At 36.3% G+C, this 15,093-nt stretch overlaps 1 protein-coding gene across 2 annotated transcripts in view; it reads right to left on the reverse strand.

The window, feature by feature from the left end:
• Positions 1-15,093, reverse strand: part of HNMT (histamine N-methyltransferase) — a 41,373-nt gene that overhangs the window by 766 nt on the left and 25,514 nt on the right. For both annotated transcript variants that reach the window (XM_081814534.1, XM_081814533.1), the window contains 3 exons: positions 11,292-11,399; positions 10,137-10,267; positions 7,645-7,738 (listed from right to left, as the gene is read on the reverse strand). In XM_081814534.1, the coding sequence (XP_081670660.1) occupies positions 7,645-7,738; positions 10,137-10,267; positions 11,292-11,399 (333 nt within the window). The remainder of the gene's footprint in view (positions 1-7,644; positions 7,739-10,136; positions 10,268-11,291; positions 11,400-15,093) is intronic.

Below are 15,093 nucleotides of genomic sequence, written 5' to 3' on the forward strand. Positions count from 1 at the left end.
AAAAAAAAAAAAAAAAAAAAAGAACTAGCCAGGAAACCAGTGAGATTGGAATTCAGTGAGCAAAGGGGAGAATAGAAGAAGATAAGAATGGATGAGTGGTGGGGAAGTAGATAGGGTGCCGTATCATGTGGGATGAGATGGGAAGCCATTGTAGAGTTGTCTGAAATAACTTTCTGGATCGATGAACATATTCTATATCTGCATTGTCCAATATGGTAGCCACTAACCATCTGTGGCTAAGGAACATTTGAACTGTGGCTAGTATGAACAAGAAAATGAATTTTAAGCTTTACTTCATTGCAATTCATTTACATATCAATTTCAATAGCCAAATGTGGCTTTTATACTGGACAACACAACATTAGATTGACTTAACCTGATTTACATTTTAATAAGGTTACTTAGTCACACAGATGAGAATAGACTATAGGGCCATAAGGGCAGAAACAGGGAGAACGGTAAGGAGGTTATGGCAATAATCTGGGTGACAGAAGATGGTAAATTGGAGCAGCTAGCTTTTGGAGGTGATGAGAAATGGTTGGATTTTTTATATATTACGCTCCTAGATCCAGTGAGATTTGCCAACAATTTGGATATTGGGTATGAGTGAAAACAGAGTCAGTGACCCCGATGATTTTGGCCCAGGTACCTGAAAAGAGAAAATTGCCATTATTGGAAGTGGGAAGAATGAGGGAGGAGCAGTTTTAAATGTATCATCAGGTGTCAAGTTTTGGAAATGTAAATATGAGATATCTATTGATACCTCTTGGACATTCCAGGAGTAATAGGAGGAAGGCAGGGGTTTATGTGAGTCTTGAGTTCAGAGGAGAGGATCTAAGAGTAAGAACTGAAACAGAGAGAAAGAGCACAATAAATACAATGATAATTTTCTCAAACAAAAAATGGGGTAGTCACTCATGTCTCCACTTATAAGATGCTGCTTTGCACTGCCAATAAATAGGCTGATTCTTACAAATTTTCTTCCCAGCTTTAGAAGATGTTTTAGCAATGTCTATTGTGTTTAATTGTAAACCCAGCCCAGTGTAGAAGCTAAGAGATGCAGCCTCTGAGGGAGAGAGACACAGGTTGGAATGTACTTCTGACACTTCATGAATAAGATGAGATTTGTTATTTAGTCTCTGAGAACCTTAGTTTTCTGATCTATAAAGTGGGGATAACCATACTTACCTCAAATGCAACTGCAAGTATTAAATGAGATAATTTAAGTGAATTGTTGCACAATGCTAAGCACATGCAGATGGGTAATAAGTACTTATAAATGAACATCATATGGAATTAGTTTGATAATATATTTTCACTGGCTGTAATCTTGAGACTGTGAAATAGCAAACTTGCTGTTTAGAAATCTATAATACTACTACATCAACACAAATGAGCATCTGTTTGTGGACCCTCTAATACCTGCATATAATAATGGGATGTTACATACACAGTTGATACAGTGTAGTAATTAAGAGGGTCTGTAAAGCCAACTGCCTAAGTACGAAGCCTGACTTTTCCTCCGATAGCTCTATGAAACTTTCCCTCAGTTTTATCACCTGCAAAACAGGGATAACAATAGAATTTATGCATAGAATTGGGGCAAAAAAAAAGTAAAGGAAATAAGAACCATGACTGGCACACGTAGTAAATAAACATTGTTCAAGTACTGGAAAATTAAGTTGGACTTGGCAAAGCAATGTAAGAGAGAACCTATATTCCAGGATTAATAGTGAAGATTTCAAAGGCTTGAGATTTTTTTGGTTCCCAAGCCTCTTTTATGGTCTAATGAAGTAACTGACTCTCCAGCAAAGTACACAAACAATAAATACCTATACAGTTATGCATATGATTCTTGGATGCTCAGAGACTCCTGGCCCTCATCCATGGATTAGGCTAAAGTCTCCTGATTGAACTCAACAAAACGGACTATCCAAGGCAGAAAAGAGTAAAATTTAAATAGCTTAGATAATTGACATTCTACTAATATTTCAGAGGGAGCGATAACTGCAGGGTATGCTCTAGAAGGTAAAATTGGAATGAAGCAGAAAAAACAAAGCCTCAGTCCAATGAAAAAAAATAGGGTCATGAGTATGTATTAAAAAATCTTTCATTACAAAGACAGTGATTATCTGCCCAAATAAGAATACGCCTACAAATAAGACTTTACAAGAAAATAAATATTTCAATGAGTTGAAAAGAAGCTCTACTATCATTATTATTTTTATTTTTAAGCTGATAGAGAAAAAAAATAACCAAACACTGATTGCAGAAAATTTACTGATGTCAGTGTTGTGTGACTTGGTGCCATTTCTGAGCTGAGCAATTATACACTTTCTAACTGATGCATTATCATAATGGCTCTCGGTGGGCACAACATATGGTGTTACTTTTGTTTCCAACATGATATAAACCAGGTTCTTTTTTCTCATTGTATTAAAAATAACACCCCATGATTTGCCTCCTTCCTTAGTCAGGTAAGGAGAGGGGAGAACACAAAACTAGTGTCTCCTTCTGGATAAACCCCCTTAACCAGAGAAGTTGCATTTTAACTAGCAACTCTCAAAACTAATGCCTGGCTACTACATTTGCAGAAAAACATGCTACTACTGATATCATTTTAGTGTGAGACACTCATTTTAAAAATCCACCTCATTTGTCCTTATTTCTCTTCCTTTTCATCCCCAGATCAAATCTTTTATCTTTATATAATCAGGAACTTCTGCTTGTTATAATTAAATGACTATTTACTGAGCTGGGCTAGTTCTGTAACTGATACTTACAAATACAGATAAAAGCCTCTGTTCCCTCAAGCAACATGTATTCTAACAGTAAATGCTGTCATTTAACTCTGATTTCAATTTCTCTGTCTTTTCCTAACGAGTTTCATTTGCCTACTCTCCATCGCTTTTCTCTGCCTATTCCAGCATGCACTTTAGTGTGTGTGCGTGTCTGTGTGCATGTGTATCTTCTTTATTGAGTCTTTTACTCCTGTTTATTAAACCTATCTTCAAATCTCCAGAACTCTCTATGTTCTCTGATTCCAAGTCCATCATGTAGTTTTAGCCAAAACATGCTCTTTTTTTAGACACATTCAGAACTAGTAGTTTAGAATATTATAAGGCAGAAATAATAAGTGATTATAAAATATTTATTCAGTTCAATTCAAATATCTATTGGGTGTGTTCTAGGTGCCAAAGAGATGAGAAGCAGAATGGCTGCTCTCAAGGAGCTCTCTTTAAACTCCTCGTATGCCTCTGATAAGAAACATAGCACACTGCTCCAAGTGTTTACACGCCTCCTCCACTACATAGGAGCTGTCCAAAAGCAGAGGAAAAGTAATAGTCATCTGCATCCTACAGAGCCTAGCAGTGACTGACTGTAGAAGCTCAAGAAAAGCTGAATGAACCAAACCTACAAAACAGCTATCCTGTGCAAACAACATGGGACTGAGAGTACAGGCTGTTTCAATATGGCTGAACACACATGGTACCTAGGTACACATGGTACACATGGAACATAGAGCCAACCTAGATTTCTCCATAATTCTGGAAACTGACCCCATATTTCATTATCTTATGATTAATAAATTGCAAAAATGAGTGTCCATATGGTACTCAAATAACAGTAATTCAGTCTATTCAGAGAAATAACTTGTCAATTCAGTAATAGGTCAGTGTCTGAGATGGACAGGAAAGAGCCTTAGCTATGTGGCATATTTAAGATGACCCTTTAAAGCAAGATGGTAATCCAGACATACTATTATCTGCCTAGATATTAGCTATATGAGCGTTCCTGGAAATTTAATTTAGTAACTAGTTCTAGGTTTGTCTGAATCGTCTGCAGTGAGCACCCAGTTTTCTGCATTGAAGTGTAGCTATGGATGACAATGCTGCCTGAAACAAAGCTTTCTTCCCAAACAGGTTTCTGCACTTCTAGGTAATTATGAAGCAAATTCCACCCAGAAAGTGACTGCAAGAGGCTTGATAAGAACAGAACTTAGTGTGAACCATTTTGGTATATGTGTTCCAAGTTATAGGGCAATATTCAAGTTTAAGGAATGTTTTCATGGGGTAAATATGGAGAAGGGGGTTTCAAGGATTATAGTTTGAGCTGAGAAGGCAGTTTAGGGCAATGGTTTTCTTACGGGGTGAAGGAGGAAGTTACTCAGGCACCTCATATGACCCGGGAAGCATTCTCAAACTTGGTTGCCATCTACAAGACTGGTCTGGGCAGACAGGGATTTGAAGTGGTATCAGCAAATGAAAAAATGAACAATAAAAATGTAGATCAATCCTATACATGTTAATTGGATATAAGACAAATCTGATTGCAAATTTCTTGTGATTCAATTTGTTTTTTCTGTTGGAAACTGGCCATGATCTATCTTTCTAAAAGCTGACCCATATATTTGTATTGACTTTGTTAATGCAACAAAGAAAATATTGCTATTTTTAAAAAAGGAAACTGCAGCCACTTCCATACACTAAGGGGCAATACAGTTTATCCTGGGGAAATATACTGTGGCTAAGACAGGTTCATAGGTGCACAGATTTACCCAGGTGAGAGAGGTAGATCAAAAGGGAGTTAAACTGCTCCAAGGAACAAATAAGAGGGATGGAAGGGAAAAGTGAGGAGTTGGTATCTTAGGAAAAGTAGTGAGGTAAGAGGATATGGGTGAGGTCTGGGAGAAGTTACAAGTGGGTGCAAGAGAGAAGGGCACCACTGAGCAGGAGAAAAGCTAGGAAAAGAGTGGCTGTGGGACTTTGCACTAAATTCTGTTCCTGCTGTCCTTCTGTGCCATCAGTCTTGCCATCTCCCAAAAATCAAAGAATGGTGCTTTCGAGAATGAAGGAAGTAGGGCTCTGTCTGTGTTTGGAGCAAAGCAGAACAGGATAAGAAAAGGCAGGTGAAAGACATGCAAGGTTTGGAGATAGGAAATCAAAAATTGAACTGGCAGCAGAAGTTTGGGGCAAACAGTGGTTGGCAACCATCAGGAGCATGTAAGCATGACCCCCAAGATCCTTAGGAGTCATGGGGAAAGGGATGGATGACCCAAGTTACTTGGGATAAGGGATCCCATCATTTTTTTCTGGATTTGTAAGAGTTATAAGTGATCCCCTAAGACTGGGGAATCTGGAGACATTCAGTTTATACTAAACTGATGACAAGATCAACATATTTGACAATTTTATTTACCTTTTCAAGTAGAATATTTTCTTTACTGAAAAGGAAACTATATTGAACAAGGTGGCTTATTTTTTATTACATATATTTAATTAATTTCTTTCCTTAATAACTCTTCTGATAGAGGCAATAAAGCTATAACTTTTAGCCTTAGGAGATAATTGGAAAGTCCAAAATAAAATGCCTAAATTTATCTTCTTTTGTTAAGTGGTTCTTTAAGAAGAAATGTATGTATGATATTTCTCTTGTAGCTGTACAAATCTCTTCTCAGAAAAGTGCATGTGAAAAGGCGGGGGGTCATTAGAGTCCCTTTAATAATTGGACATTTGTTATTTGTTGCATTCTTACGTGTAGGAACAATGTCTATGAACAATGTTGTCCTCTTTGGGATACCTGTCTCCCATGATGAGTACAGTAATGAGGAGTTTTTTACTGTATACAGAAAAAGTTAGCAAAATATTTCCACCATCAAACGACATTGACTGAGTATCTTTTGACTCAAAATACTTTTTAAGAAAAAGCTAATTGATATTTGAGTCTTTACTCCCTTTCTTTGATTTTTTCCCTGTGAATGTATATATACATAGTATAATACATAGTACATACATACATAGTACATATGAACCACATATATGCGTAGATGCAGTGTAATGTAGGTATGATTATCTAGAAATAGCCCTTGAATAAACTAAGACTCATAGACCAAGTTCACACAGCTAGGAAATGCCTCAGCATTCTTGCTGCATGTATCACCATATATTTCACTGTGCCTGTTTTGGTTTGAACATTTCTTGATACTAATAAACCATGGATTGTATTAATATAATTCATGAAATAGCCAGCAGAATACTGTATTCATAAGGGTACTTAGTCAGTTCTCAGTTGTTTGCAGACTACTCATGTCAAACTTTAGACTGGCTTTTTCCTCTTGGTAGAAATATATTCATAGAAAACTGCTTTCTGACACTGAAATACTTAACTTCTGAAAATATTTAAGAATAAACCAAATATAAGAAAGAGTGGATCTTCTATTGATATGAAATATATCCTAAAATCAAACATACATGACTTCTGGATAAATTGTTATTTCTATCGGTAACACTTTTTCTTTATTATTGATACAGATTATCAAGAATAGACTGCTCTCATTGGTAACAACTAAGTTTTCTTTTGTATTCCTAAATGTAGTATAATGGCTTTACCCAAGTGTCTTAATTTAGACAGAGGTTAGTAGGAAGCATCCAGTTTACATAAGCCCTTCTAAATGGGAAAAGAGAACTCTCCCACATAAATGAGTATTTTTAATTAACCAGAGATAAAAATAGTATATCAGAATGTTCCTTTAGGGAAGAGGTTGTATACAGGAACTCTCATTTGCAAAAACTCCCACATGAGTTCAAACCTAGAATTACAGGCAACAAACCTATTTGCCATCCTTAAAGTCATTTCTCATATTTAAGAATTGATGAATTTTGTGACATATGGTTTTGAGTAAGGGGTCTGGTATACACTTAGGAAGATAGAGACTGTTGTATATCTAGAATCAATCTGCCTAGCACTATGTAGACAATCCACGAAGATTGCTGAATGAAAGAAGTAATGAATTAATGAACTCAACAATGTCAGTGTTTCATTTATTAACATGTTTACTTCTCTATGTGGTACTTATTATATACTGGAAGCAACATGACATGATCAAATGCCCTCTTTGGAAAATAAGACAGAAATACAAAACAAGTGAACAATTTCTGGTAGTTATTTGAGAAAATCTACCATGAACAATATTGGTAATGGCTCTAGAAATGCAAATTAATCAAATATGAAGGCATTCCAAATATTTAAACCTTTATTTATATTTAATAAACATCACAGAAGGGGAAGAGACATTCAAGAAGCAAAAAGGAGGTAAACAGAAATATTTGCTGTTTTTGGCCTCATTAAAAAAATTCCTATTAGTGGTATTTGCTCTATGTCATATAAAAAAGAATTTATATATAGACAGCAAAGACAAATTTTCCCCAGAGAAAGAAGTAAATAGACATTTAATTCCACTAGACCCCCTAAATTTTTTTTTAAAAGATTTTATTTATTTATTTGAGACAGAGAGAATGAGAGAGACAGAGAGCACATGAGAGGGGAGAGGGTCAGAGGGAGAAGCAGACTCCCCACTGAGCAGGGAGCCCGATGCGGGACCTGATCCAGGGACTCCAGGATCATGACCTGAGCCGAAGGCAGTCGCTTAACCAACTGAGCCACCCAGGCGCCCCTAGACCCCCTAAATTGATAGCTGTTATGAAGGACTTTCCTAATACTGTGTTAATTAACTGACTATGATCAGAAGCCAAGTCAAGAATTTCATAATGAAGACTAAATATAGCAGGCTGCCTTCAAACACATATATCCAGCACATATGCACTATTACTGTTTTAAAATTCAGGGTGAATGTAAATAATTTACCTGACACAAGAATAATGAGCATCTTAGCGTTGGTAGCTAAGAGACTATGGAAGAATTTCAGGGTAGCTGGGATATCTTTTACATAATACAGCATCTAGAAATGAAAAAAAAGAGAAATTAGACACTTTTCTATGTCAATGTCTTTGTTACTTGGGCTAGATACTCATCAGAAAGTTTGATTTTCAAGTTGAGAGTTGTACTCAACAAAACACTTTAAGAATTTAAAAATTAAAGATGTTATATGGAGAAAGAAAGTAATAATGTGATAAAATATTTGAGAAAAGGGAAAACTACGGTATTTGCTCAATTACAGCCAAATAGTTTTAAATGTACTCTTTCTGACTTCAATAACAGAGACATTTATAGCTGGAGATACTTAGTCTCCACTCCACATTGGGGCATCGATTCTATGCTTACTCTACATTTTGTGAATTATAGTTCTTCTGGGAGAAGATGGTGCTGGCACCATAAAAACAGACCCCATTTCATGGAACGTTGCTTTAAAATTAAGCCCCTTGTACCAGCTTTACCATATGCTCACAGATGCTTTTTTTAAATCACAGAAAATATGGCAGGCTCTGATGTCGACAGATTCTCTAGGAAAATGGACTGAATAAAGCATGAGATTACATACTTGGTCACAAGGTGCTAGGGGTCAACCCACCTCTTTTTAATAACTCTGGACCATCTCTGATGAAGTTCAGGGAGAGGCCTTTCCACTCAACACAGGTAGAGCCTAGAATTATACATTGGCAGTGGAAAATTTTCCCTAATGGCTTGCATCCCTGGAATCTACCCCCACAGATACTTACTTCTTAAATCTCATCTCCATCTCTCTTGGGCAATAATTTAATATTCTATTTAGATGCCCATGATAGAATTTTTTGCATTAAGCAAACACAACTTAAACTACGCCCCTTTCACATGAATGAATGAAATAAAATGGAGCTGCACATGGCCTATGCTGCTTCAGGACCATATTTAGTATCATGTCATTCCATGCTGTTCATGACAGGGATAGGTACCCAGATACATAATCCATAAGATGGCTAACAGTCTATGACGTGACCTGGCTAAAAAAGAGGAGGTGGGCCAGAACAGATGCTCTGAAATTTGATCTAATAGATACTGAGATTCTCTGAAGTTGACTGTGAACATTAAGTTGAAAGAATGTCATGAGAGTGTTAAGACTATAAGGAACAATGAAGAGACAAAGATATAACATAGGGAAAATGTATACTAGACAGGGAGGAAGATAGAGGAATAGAATAGTAATGCAGAGGAAGCAGAGTTGCTTTAGAAAGAAGGAAGATGCATGGAAATTTTGAGAGAAATAGGAGAATGATCTCTGAAGCTGCAACGTTTTATAACAGGTAAAAAATGGGATCCAGAGTACAAGTGGAGGGACAGGTTTTTGATAAAAGGTGGCTTTTGTAATTAGATGGAAGAAAGAGATGTTGGGTACAGATGCAGCTGTGTTTATAAATTCGGAGGGTGAAAAATGACTTTCCATCTGATGATTTCTCTTTTTGCTATACAGTATGAAGTGAGGTCATCAGCTGGGAATGAGTGGTGGTGCAAGGGTTACAGGAAATGTAAGGAGAGAGAAGGAGGTATGAAATAGTTAATATGAGGAGGGAGGAAATTAAATCTAATAGAGAAACATTATAGGTTTGATGGACAATTTAAGTACTCTCTTACAGGTAAATGATTTTGTCAGCTAGGAAAGCAGAGGTGTAGGATTGCTTGGATGACTAATGTTGGAGTCATTTCTTCCTTTGATTTCTTATAAGTTTATTCCTTTGGGATGACTGCACTTGTGGACTGTGGAAAGATGTCTCTTACTGTTAATATTGGTATTTCTAAAATATACACGTTTTCTGATAGTAGACAACACCCTAAGTCTATACACTCATATGTCCCCATAACATCTAATGAATGCTCACCCCCTTTCCAAGAAACCCTCCAGTGTATTTCTAAGAAATACACTATCAGTGCTGGATCATGGAAATAAATTCCTACTGAATGACTGACTGATGTAAGTAAACTTTATTGACCTAAGAATGATCTAACCTGCCCCTTCTGTCACATGCACACTAGCCAGGTCATCAACAGAAGGGAAAGAAAGGATTCAGAAAAACTCTGGGACATCGGTCCATCCAGACCATTAGAGCTGTGCTAGGATATGTAACACTCTACTGCCCTCAAAACTATCTATGAACTTCCAATCCTACAAAAATTAATTAAGCCAACATTGAAAAAAAATCAGTAACTGAAGGTGTTTGAGTATAAAAAAAATTGGCTTTTTGAATGTTACAGAGAATCTCTCAGTACTATCAACACCTTTATCCTCAATTCGGACAGATAATGTTCACTTGTAAAATCAGAAACCAGATTTCCATTTTTTTCCTAAAGGTAGAATATTAGGCATTCTTCATAAATATTTCTGAAAAAAATCTTTCTGAGAATATATAACAATAAATATTTCTTACCTGAATCATATGAATAAAGTCCCACTTCTGAAATTCTTTTTTCTCTATGATTCTATTTTGATATTCAGATGATGTCTCCTTATGCCAAGCAAACTTTATGTTCTCGAGGTTTGATGTCTTGGCTACAAGCTCTAAAATATAGAAAAGAGATGGCACACCATCAATTTTAATTGCAAATGCATAATCCATTTCCATTTCGAATTTTAATGCAATCAATGTTATATACATAACAGATATAAAGCACATTTTTCTTTTTTATGTAGCTCTGGAAGACCAGAGAGTTCATCCTGATTTTTTTTTCCTAGTATTAAATGAAATTAAAGATGAAAGAAAGAGTCAATAAGAAATAATTATGAGAACCCTGATCAGACATTGGTTACATTATCTCAGTATTAATGGGGAATCAACTGGTGAATTTTATCAGTGGAAAGCAAATGATATGATTCTGTAACCCAGGAGTTAGCAGACCATGGCCCATGGACCATATCTGGCTCACCACCTATTTCTAAATAGACTTAAAGCTAAAAACATACTATTTCACTTCCTGACTTTATGCCTTTCATATCTCATACTGTTAGACTTTTAAATGGTTGAAAAAAATCAAAAGAATAACATTTGATGATATGTGAAAATGATATAAAAGTCAAACTTTTGAGTTTATAAAGTTTTATTGGAACATACGAACACTCAGTTTATCAGCAGCATCTTTGGCTGCCTTGGTGCTACCATAGGAGAGTTGATTGGTTGTGAGAGAGATTGTGTGGCCTAAAAAATATTTACAGTGTGCGTTTTTTCAGAGAAGTTTGCTGACTCCTGCTATAATCCATTAAACACAAACCCTTTAAGAGCAAGGATTCTGTTTAAATATTTCTGAATGAATTAATGACTCTGTCTCTAAGAATAAACATCAAAAATAATAGTTGATGACCAGGGAATAGAGGAGTCAGTAAAAAAAGAAATCTAATTATTCACTGTTCATATTTCTGAGGTGTTAGTCATGTCTGCCAAGAAAACAAATTAAATATGTTCTTTTCCCAATAAGCTTAACAAAGAACATACCCTAGTAACTATGTTGTTAATGACTGAGGAGACAAATTTGGGATGATAAGCCTTTCAGGATAGGGTTTGACATAGAGCACCATGGGTTACAGGTACCTTTGTACTTGGCAATTTGCTCAGCACTTGGCTCAACAACTTCATTGTTGATATGAATTTCTGGATATTGAATCTGCACTTTGGAAAGAATTTGAAGATCAATTTCACCTAGAAGACAAGCATATGGAATATATAATGTAAGTCCAGAAAGAAATGATTAAGAATAATTTGAGGTAGTATATTATGTCTTACTTGTACTAGGAAAACCCAACATAAAGAATAATGCTCAACTGTTGCCCTGCCACATTGTCTATGATGCAGAACAGGTAGGTTGTAAGTAGGAATAATAATATGACTTGAGGAGGGCTATGATTGTTATTCCTTCCTTCATTCATATAACCCTTATATATTATTACCATATTATGTTAAATCTAAGATGCCATTAATTCTAGGACTCGGTCAACTCTTCTTTTTGTATCACTAGATCAGAAAAAACACTGTCAATTATAATTTTAAGATTCCATCCACTGAAAGAGGTATCCCAAATTCAGAGATGTTAAAATATGAAAAAAAAAAAAAAAGAAAAAGCACCTGAGAATTGATAAACTAGGCTAGGCCAGAAGCATATAAAAATATGTCAGAAGAAAAATATGTTAGGTACAAAAAAAAAAAGACAAAAAAGATGTCAGACATTCACTTTCAAATACACCATGGTCTAGTGGAAGACATAGGCATGAAAGGAACCCTGTCGGGTTGGGCCATGGTGGGAAGAGGACAGGAGACGGTGAGGGAAAGGAAGGAGGAGAGGTCAGAGAAAGGGAAAGCCTGAGCTCTGTGTTACAGGGTAAGTGGAAGATAGCTCAGAGACTTCTGGGAAAATGAGGAATTGCAGGTAGATAGGACAGGTAGATAGAGACATGAAGTCAGGGAACAGAACGGTGTATATGGACTACTGGCACTTCAGAATTTTGGAATATTCAACAAGGCAGGCATCCAAGCAAAAGGTGATTTCAGTGAGGTAAAATGGAAAGGAGGTTATGGTAGAATAGATATGTATTCATTAATTCATGCACCAACAATTAACTGCATACTGTGTGTCCGGCACTTCACTAGGCTCTAGCAAATAAAATTAGAAAGAGCACAAAGATACCTGCCCTGATGAAAACTTACCATGTAAATGATTGAGTGAGAGAGATGGTGATAAGTTTGATGGACTTGAGTTCCAAACCTGTCTTCTCCACTTACTAGGTGTATATAACTTTCAGCAATTTGCTTTACCTCTCCAAGCTGTATTTTCCTCATCAGAAAAATAGCAATAATGATAGCACATAATTTATTAATTGTGAGGGTTCAGTGAGAAAATGCATATAAAACTCAGTGTAAAATAGACACCCATTAAACAGTAGCTTTTCATTAGTTTTATTGCTTTCATTGAAAATGAAAATATCTCCTCTGTCCCTATTGCTGATGTCTCCAACTTAAGTTCTGCAATTTTATTCTCTAAGGTTATGATGTTGACCTTTACTAAAATAGATCTATGTGCTGGCAAGACTAGCCTATGAAAATGATGTTTGTCTTTAACATTTTGGTATAAATGACTTTAACAGAACCTCTACAAGGTTAGATATGGCAGGCAACAAAAGCATAAGTCATAAGACTAGAAGGTCTGGCAGAAAGGAAGTGAGGGAGATAAATCAGGAACAAAAGATGCTAGACTAGGAAAAAGGGCAGTCAAACAGCACCATGAGAGCCCCAAGTACTGGTAATAGGAGCTGGTGGGGATGGGGAGGGGAAGAAGTGGAAAGGAAGCTGAAATGGAGGATAAAGGAGCTTATGTGACAATTTTCTGGCCTCACCAACATGAAACCTTTTATACTTTCTGTAATAACTCTAGCTGCCACTTTTTGGCCACCTACTATTTGTCCAACACTGTGCTCGGCACTTTACTTGGATCATCTCACTTACTTCTGACCACAAAGTTATCACAAACTCCACAATATTATTCCCAACCAGATAAGCTGATTAAAGTAATTTGACACTCAGGAGATATTAATATGCTTAAAGTTTAAGGCACATTTTTCTGACTCTAAAGTGTTTGTTCTTCTAACTACTCATACTAAGAAACAGGAAGATACCAAATACTAAAAGGGCATAAGAAGTTTTTTTTTTTCCTTTCTTTGCAGTAATTATTTTTGAATGATAAAAAAAATAATAATTACTAGGGCAAAAGGCTGATAAGAAAAGCTGTGGACTAATGAGAAATAGATTCCAGCTTGCCCCAAAGGGCCAGAGGCCCTCTATCAACCTAGATATATACATTTTAAGACAGACAGAGCATGTGAGCAGGGAGGGGAAGGACAGAAAGAGGGGGAAACAGAGAATCTTAAGCAGGTTCCATGCCCAGCTGAGAACCTGATCCAGTGCTCAAACTCACGACCCTGGGACCATGACCAAGAGTCGAACACTTAAGCAACTGAGCCACCCAGGCACCCCCAACCTAGCCATATATTTTAAACAAAAAAAGTCATTATTTCTGAGGATCCCAAATCCAACACTTTGAAACTCAGAAGGTTGCAGTAATTTTCCCCTTGGGGCTTGATGAGCTCTTCTTCCCCTAAGATGAACCCCAACATTTTGGATCTGCCCAGATGGCAGAATGTATCTAGCACATCCCCAAGGTATATTCCAATACTGTTATTTTCCCAACCAGCAGAATGTTCTACCACAGAGCCAGCCAGTCCCTCTTTTTAGGGCAATGATGGAGGGCACAGTATTAGAATAGCACCTGAGACATGGAAACCATGGGTTTACTAACAACCTCTGGACTATGAGTCCATGTGTGGACATAAACCCTCTGTACATTCTCTGCCGGATCCCTAGCAGAAAGGAATGAGCAACAGAAGGAGATAATGAAACTATTTCACCAGGAATTAGCACATAAAATCCATTTCTGTCTTCATAAGTTGAGTAACCACACTTCCTGTTTGCCAGGGACAGTTACACTTTTTGCTTGTTGTACTGGTGCCCCATCTGGTTTTATTCTTGTCCTATTCTTGTCCTTTAATTTTTAACCAAATATCATTATTATTAGAATATCATTTTTGCAAATAGTTTTTTAATAACTATTTTATAAATTGACCAATATAATAAAAACCTGTTCAATAAATAAATATTTTTTTAAAATTATAATAATTTTAATTCTTTACTCCGTCCCTATAACTCTCACTCTTTAAAAAACAAAGATTTATTTATTTTAGGGAGAAAGAGAGTGGGGGGAGGGGCAGAGGTAGAGGGAGAGAGAATCCTCAAGCAGACTCCCCACTGAGTGTGGAGCCTGATGCGGGGCTCGATCCCAGAACCCTGAGATCATGACCTGAGCCAAAATCGAGAGTCCAATGCTCAACTCACTGATCCATCCAGGTGCCCCTATGGCTCTCACTCTTAAAAGTATTCTGGGTTTGACAATAAGTAATGCCACCATGCTTATGAGACACTTATTCTCATGTGCTATATTTATTATTTATATTTATATATTTATATTATATATATTATTTATAATGGACTATATTATTTCTTATTGTAATAGATTAGACAGATGATAGATGATACATAGATAGATGATAGATAGATAGATGACAGGTAGATAGATGATAGATAATAGATAGATGTAGAGGTCACCCAAAATATAATACATTCCTTGTTCTCATACCCTACATAGTTTGCTTTCTAGTATCCCTCAGAAATAGGAGACATGCATTTAAAAAAACGATTTATGTGAACATCTTCCTCAACAAAGAGAGAATAATAAAGAGGTAGTTCAGATGTTCTATAGTATTATGTCCTAGAGTCTAGCCTAAACATC

This window comes from Leptonychotes weddellii, chromosome 3 (genome assembly GCF_054177405.1).
Source record: "Leptonychotes weddellii isolate Sample4059 chromosome 3, ASM5417740v2, whole genome shotgun sequence".
Taxonomy (NCBI): domain Eukaryota; kingdom Metazoa; phylum Chordata; class Mammalia; order Carnivora; family Phocidae; genus Leptonychotes; species Leptonychotes weddellii.